Source organism: Lolium rigidum, chromosome 5 (genome assembly GCF_022539505.1).
Source record: "Lolium rigidum isolate FL_2022 chromosome 5, APGP_CSIRO_Lrig_0.1, whole genome shotgun sequence".
In the NCBI taxonomy this organism is placed as follows: domain Eukaryota; kingdom Viridiplantae; phylum Streptophyta; class Magnoliopsida; order Poales; family Poaceae; genus Lolium; species Lolium rigidum.
Genome location: NC_061512.1, coordinates 161,523,525 through 161,530,879, shown reverse-complemented (window position 1 = coordinate 161,530,879; position 7,355 = coordinate 161,523,525). Strand labels below are relative to the sequence as shown.

The 7,355-nt window shown below is 40.7% G+C and overlaps 1 protein-coding gene across 1 annotated transcript; it reads left to right on the top strand.

Annotated features, from left to right (window-relative positions):
- The first annotated feature begins 512 nt into the window (after positions 1-512).
- On the top strand, positions 513-2,837 carry LOC124654457 (FT-interacting protein 7-like). The gene is made up of 2 exons (XM_047193452.1): positions 513-2,497; positions 2,561-2,837. The coding sequence occupies exons 1-2, from the start codon at positions 513-515 to the stop codon at positions 2,835-2,837; spliced, it is 2,262 nt and encodes a 753-aa protein (XP_047049408.1).
- The last annotated feature ends 4,518 nt before the right edge of the window (positions 2,838-7,355 follow it).

Genomic DNA, 7,355 nt, shown 5'->3' with positions numbered 1-7,355 from the left:
ACCGGTCTATGTTTTTTTTTTCTTGAAGGAATCAACTTTCTTGCCTTCGCTACGGAGTTTGTGTAAGTATGCCAGCCAAAGTTAAGTTCTGTAGTGTGCAAGGGGAGTCGAACAAGAAAGTGTTTGACTGAGTCGAGCTCTATCTATCCTTGAAAATGCGTTATTCAGCTTATTTTGTTCTGAAAATGTCTCGTTCGAACTTAAGCTAAATGCTTCCTTGCAAGTACCTATTGTTCTAATGCTGGTAGAATATGCAACCTGTCCTAAGGTATTTTAAGTACAACCAAAATACAGTTTAGGATCTCGGGGGGAATGAGTAATCAAATCAAATAATAGTGAGCTGTCGTTAAAGCATTGCTAACCCATGATTTATGATATTTTATTTGCTGACCCATGATTTATGATATTTTATTTTCCAATCCTATTTGCTCGTTATAATGGGTCACCTGATAATACCCTGTCATGTACCGTCTTGTAGGCACACTAGTTCGTCCCTTCTGTAAACTGGCAAGATGCAGCCGCAGCGCCCACAGCCCGAGGACTACTCCTTGAAAGAGACAACGCCTCACCTTGGGGGTTTTATGGCAGCAGGTGACAAGCGAACTAGCACATATGACCTTGTGGAGCAGATGCAGTATCTCTATGTGCGTGTTGTCAAGGCCAAAGATCTCTCTGCCAAAGATGCGACTGGGAGCTGTGACCCGTATGTGGAGATCAAGCTTGGTAATTACAAGGGAACCACCCGTTACTTCGAGAAGAATGCTAACCCAGAGTGGAATCAGGTCTTTGCCTTTCCCAAGGAACGCATCCAATCCTCCTATGTCGAGGTCGTTGTCAAAGACAAGGACTTTGGTAAGGATGATTTCATTGGGCGAGTTGTGTTTGACCTCAATGAAGTTCCAAAGAGAGTTCCGCCTGACAGCCCGTTGGCACCAGAGTGGTACCGTCTTGAGGGTCGCAAGGAGGGAAAGGTAGGGGAGCTCATGTTGGCTGTCTGGATGGGTTCGCAAGCAGACGAAGCTTTTCCTGAAGCATGGCATTCTGATGCTGCAACTGTCCCTAGTGATGGTCTTGCAAGCATAAGGTCTAAGGTGTATTTAACTCCTAAACTTTGGTATCTCAGGGTAAATGTTATTGAGGCACAAGACCTGATACCAAGTGACAAGAACCGAAATCCTGAAGTTTATGTGAAAGCTACACTAGGGAATCAGGTCTTGAGGACAAGGATATGGGCAAACAAGAATGCTAATCCCATGTGGAATGAGGATTTGATGTTTGTGGCAGCTGAACCATTTGAGGACCACTTGACTCTGAGCGTTGAGGACCGGATTGCACAGAACAAGGATGAGGTATTAGGAAAAGCAATTATTCCACTGCAGAATGTAGACAGGCGGCTTGACCACAGGCCAGTACACAGCCGATGGTGTAATCTTGAGAAGCATGTGTCTGGAGATGGGGAACAGAAGAAAAAAGATGCCAAGTTCTCTAGTCGTATTCATGTCAGGATTTCTCTGGATGGTGGGTATCATGTTCTGGACGAGTCAACGCATTACAGTAGTGATCTGAGGGCCACTGCAAAACAGTTGTGGAAGCCTAGGGTTGGGGTTCTTGAGCTAGGAATCTTGAATGCTCAGGGTTTACTGCCAATGAAGACAAAGGATGGGCGTGGCACCACGGATTCTTATTGTGTTGCAAAGTATGGGCACAAATGGGTTAGAACAAGGACTATCATTGACAGTTTCAACCCAAAATGGAATGAGCAATACACTTGGGATGTGTATGATCCATGCACTGTTATAACAATTGGTGTGTTTGATAACTGTCACTTGCAAGGAGAGAAGGCAAAGGGTAACAATGATGGTAGAATTGGCAAGGTAAGGATCCGCCTGTCTACTCTTGAGGCTGGTAGGGTCTACACCCACTCTTACCCTCTTATCATTTTGCTTCCTACGGGGGTGAAGAAGATGGGTGAAGTGCAGCTTGCTGTGCGGTTCACATGCTCCTCGCTAGTAAACATGATGCAGATGTACTCTCAGCCGCTGCTGCCAAAGATGCACTATATTTACCCTCTGTCTGTCACACAGCTTGACAATCTGAGGCTCCAGGCTACTCAGATGGTCTCGATGAGATTAAGCCGTGCCGAGCCACCTCTCAGGAAGGAAGTTGTTGAGTACATGTTGGATGTGGATTCTCACATGTGGAGCATGAGGAAGAGCAAGGCAAACTTCTTCAGGATTATGAAACTATTGGCTCCCCTGGTTGGTGCTGCTAAGTGGTCTGGTCAGATTTGCGAATGGAAGAACCCACTGACAACTGTGCTCATTCATGTCCTCTTCATCATCTTGGTGCTGTATCCAGAGCTGATCCTTCCAACAATATTCCTTTACCTGTTCTTGATAGGGATCTGGTACTACCGGTGGAGGCCGAGGCAGCCACCTCACATGGACACCCGTCTTTCACATGCAGAAACTTCCCACCCTGATGAACTTGATGAGGAGTTTGATACTTTCCCTACATCTCGTTCACAGGATCTTGTCAGGATGAGGTATGATCGGCTGAGGAGCATTGCTGGCAGGGTACAGACACTTGTTGGTGACCTGGCAACACAAGGTGAGAGACTGCAGTCCCTGCTGAGCTGGCGCGATCCAAGGGCTACTGCCATCTTTGTGACCTTCTGCTTGATCGCCGCTGTCGTGCTGTACCTGACGCCGTTCCGCATAGTCGCGTTCTTTGCTGGGCTGTATTTGCTGAGGCACCCTAGGTTCCGCCACAGGCTTCCATCTGTTCCCCTCAACTTCTTCAGGAGGTTGCCGGCGAGAACTGACAGCATGCTGTGAGATCATGAAGTGCAGACGGATCAGTGTTTTGCTACTGAATTGGTGCCAACAATTCATTGATGGAACTGGCTCTGAGCTGCTGTATGCTGCAAACCTGAAACCCGCAGACAATTTTTTGCGCAATTGTTGAATCTTTTTTGTTTGTTAATTTCACTTTTGATCTCTTCTAGAGTTGGCACCAGATTGACATATTATCTAGCATGATCTGCTACTACCTGTTTGTTGTTTTGACCTAGATATTCCCTGACCTATTAGTCCTGCTGTCATGATTGACTTTTAGCTGTTATGTGTTTGTATTTTGTCACCTGCGTCTGTACCTTATTCCCTTGCCCTTAATGTTTGATCGAGTATTGACTTGATTCTCCTAGAAGATGTTCTGCATATCTGTGGTGTGATTTGCATCCTTTCAACAAATCAGTGGTTGAGATCGGTTCTTGGAAGCATTGACTTGTAAGACTTGCTTTCAGACAAACAAAGGTGCAGGACTAAATTTTAACCATTGACAACTGCACTCATGTTTTTGTTGTTGTTTTTGTGCATGTAGCTGTACTTTAATGAAGTAGCGTCAAGATCAGGATTATGTGTAGAAGCAACCAATATATGACATTGACACATACTCCGTTTATCCAACAGACATGGTGACGAGAGCGGTGTCCATAGTTATGTGATTGGCTAGGAGTCAGGCAAAGAAGATATGAAGATGCACCAGGGATTGACACTAGGCTAAAATCTCCCCAAACTCTGTTTCTCTTTTGACCAAGAAGATTATAGTGGTTGGGTAAATACTGCCCATTTACATCGGATCTTGAGAAATGAGCGGTTTGTGCCAACTACGGACTGACAAATGAGACTTGGCGCGTTGAACATCGAAAATAGGTTGAATTCTCGCCCTACTTATTAGTCGTAAGATTTTGACAATTTTATTCTTATCATCCATGTTTTCTTTTTATCATGAATACATATTCAATTTTATATTATTTTTCACATTACCGCCAACACTCTTGAACCATTTGACCATTACAAGTCAGAGATTTATTCAGAAATTGAATTATTTGCTCCCTGCTTTACACATTTATGGCGGATCTTGGGAGAGGTGCAGTGTCCAGATCGGCAAAGGAAATGAAGATGCAGTCGAAGATCAGAAACGGGTTAATATATTCTTCCCACTTATTGGTTGAAAGATTGTGAGCAATTTCATTTGTGTAATTAACTATTTCCTCTTTACCTTTTTCCATTCATGATTCAGGTTTAGTTCTTATTTTCCATTATTGTTTGACTCCATTAGTTGAATGACGGTTGTAAGTCTAGTTAGTATTATTAAATAGAAAATAAGTATGACTATTGAAAACATATTGATTATGGAAGAGTAGTTTTTGCCAAATATGCGATTGGAATGAGATTGATGAAGATGTGTAGAGCATCAAAACTGCGTACACCATTATCTTGTGACCAATAACCTGAGAATCATCACAATAAGTGGAGATGCAATCCACTTAAACACCCTGCAAACACAGAAAGAGAAGGAACAAACCAAAAAGTGAAAGTAGTTTATGCAAACCTTAAGAGTAATGTGAGGAAACTGAAGAACATAATGAGTGCACGATACATTCATCAGCGACAAAGATTGAGTCTCCTAGGCCCAAGGCCGCTTTGCGACACCTCGATGACGAAGATGGAGTTATCTTCTTGGGCTGAAAGGCACTTTTCGCCACCTTAGCCAATCTTCATGAGCGAGTGGGTGAGAAAGAGCGAGTGGAAATTCAAAAAATACTATGTATTATGGATTTTCCAATTTTCAGTCGATGTAGGTTGCTTCTGCACTTGGCTTTACTTAGTAAACCTTTAGAAGATGTGAAACTGTTACTTGGTACTCAGCTTTACTTGGTTCATTTTCTCAGGGAGGGGTTTGGAGTTTTACTCTTGCAGTGCATGGGGAGTTATGTCTCAAAATATTTAACTTGGAATTGCTGCCGAAGAGAACGTGCTGCATAAATAGTTAAACGAGTTTTGGACATAAGGTTAAAGCCCATGCCTTTTTTTTTGAAATGAATTACTCCGTACATGCCTTTTTTTTTGAAATGAATTACTCCGTACATGCCTTCTTAATTGTTACAACAAACTTCTTGTGGAACGGATGGGACCGTGACCTAGTGATAAGAGCCGTTGTTTTATAGGACATCACTAATATTGAAAATTGTACGGTTGTGAAGGCTAACTCATGGAATTATACGACAGCTGAAAAAAATGGCTTAAGCCCAAATCAGGTGTGGCAAAACAATCTTCCAATTATTAATACACACAAAGCCTCTTTGTCTTAGTGATTTAACTGCCCCTTGATCAATTTAATTTATTTGTCCATAAATTATTCGTCTAGAACAAAAAAATGGTATATTATCTCAACATTGGTTAATCTTACAAACAAGTTCATACCGATCTAAAAGATGTTCACCGTGATGTTATAATTTGTTCATATGATGCAAAGAAAACTGTAGTGTTTTTTTATAGAGTAAAAAAACATAAAGAATCTCTCGCTTATCTCAACGATCGAGAAAATGAACCAAGTAAAGCTAAATGTTAAATATCAGCTTCACATCCTCCAAAGGTTTGCCAAGTAAAGCTAAGTATAGAAGTAATCAGTATCGATTGAAAATTAGAAGATCCATAATACATAGTATTTGTCAAATTCCCACCTACTCTTTCTTAGCCAGTGGTGAACGGCGGAGAAGATGGCACACAACGCTTTTCGGCCAAAGGAGACAACTCCATCTTCGTCACCGAGGTGTCGCCAAGCGACCTTGCACCTAGGGGACTCCATCTTTGTCGATGATGATTGTATCATGTACTCATCATGTTTTTCAGTTTCATCACATTACTTTTAAGGTTTGTATAAACTATTTTTACTTTTTAGTTGTTTCTTTTCTTTGTGTGTTTGGAGGTTTTTAGGTGAATTGCATCTCCACTAGACTTGTCGTGATGATCTTCTCCATGTTATTGGTCACAAGATAACAGTCTACGCAGTCTCGATTCTCTACAAATCCGATTCTCTACAAATCCTCTTTTTCATCGATCTCCATTTCAATCGCATATTTGGTGAAAATCCCCCTTCCATGATCAATATGTCTTCAACAGGGATATTTATTTCCTATTTAATAATACTAGCTAGACTTACAACCATCAGTGTAAGAGTCAATTAATGGAATTAGATGACAATGAAGAATGGGAAATAAATCTGAATCATGTATGGAAAAAGGTAAAATGAAATGGTTGATTACACAAATGAAATTGATCACAGTCTTTCAACCAATAAACTGGGGATAATATATTAATCTTTTTCTGAACTTTGACTATATCTTCATTTCCTTTGCTAATTGCTACCTGGGACACTCTTCCTCTCCCAAGATCCTCTATAAATGTTTATAGTAGGGAGTAAGTAATTGAATTCGTGTAGAATAAATCCCACAGACTTGCAATGGTCAAATGGTTCAAGAGTGTTAGCCAACTAAAGGAATTAGGTGGTAATGTGAAAAATAATATAAAATTTAATAGGAGTCGTGAAAAAAGGATGATAAAAATAAAATTGCTCAAAATCTTACAATTAATAAGTAGGGCGGGATTTCAAGCTATTTCCGATGTTCAACGCGGCCCGTCTCCTTTGCCAGTCCCTAGTTATCATGAACCGCTCTTTTATCAAGATCCTCTATAAATGCATATATAGATGAGAGAATTGTTAAATTATTGTTCCACGCTAACTTTTACATGCTTGTAGCAGTCAAGTGGTTCAATAGTGTAAGTAAATTAATGAAATTAGACGACAATCATACATATGATACAAAATTGCATAGGGAGTTGCAGTGAGAAAATAGAAATATGTATGATATATAATTGCTCTCAGTCTCATTATTAATACGGAGTAGTATTTACCCAACAATTATAATCTTCTTTGTCAAAAGATAAAGGGGGCAGGGAGGAGATTTTAGCCCGTTTTCAACCCCTGGTACATCTTCATATCTGCTTTGCCGGCTCCTAGCCGATCACATATCTGTGGACACTGCTCTCGTCTCCGTTTCTGTTATACATAGTTTTAATGAGAAATACTGAATTATAATTTTTGGCTTCAATAATAAATGATGGGCGTATAACTGTCAAGTGGTTTAACGGTGTCAGTCAACTAGCGGAGTTAGACGGCGATGGCATAAATGATATAAACTTGAATAGGGAGTGGCAAGAAGCATATAGGAACACATTATATTTGAATGAGAGAAATTGAATCTCTAACAATCTTCCAATTAATACAGACTAGTATTCGCCCAACCTCTCTTTTTGTCTCTCTCCCCTTCTCTCTCATAAAAGTCTTCTTCTCTCAAGGTCTTGGTCAAAAGATAAGGGGAGTAGGGAAAAGATTTTAGGTGACTTCCAAGCTAAAAGCTGCAGCGCTTTCTTTATATCTCTGGCGCCAGGTATAAAAGATGAGTGCAAACAGAAGTCGGTTTTGCAATTAATATCTGATTTTGTATCCTT

What these genes read in the sequence shown, in the direction of transcription:
- LOC124654457 (XM_047193452.1), top strand. Translation starts at nt 513, where the DNA reads ATGCAGCCGCAGCGCCCACAGCCCGAGGACTACTCCTTGAAAGAGACA. An exon ending in CCTGATGAACTTGATGAGGA is followed by an intron (nt 2,498 to 2,560) that starts GTTTGATACTTT and finishes TGATCGGCTGAG; the next exon opens with GAGCATTGCTGGCAGGGTAC.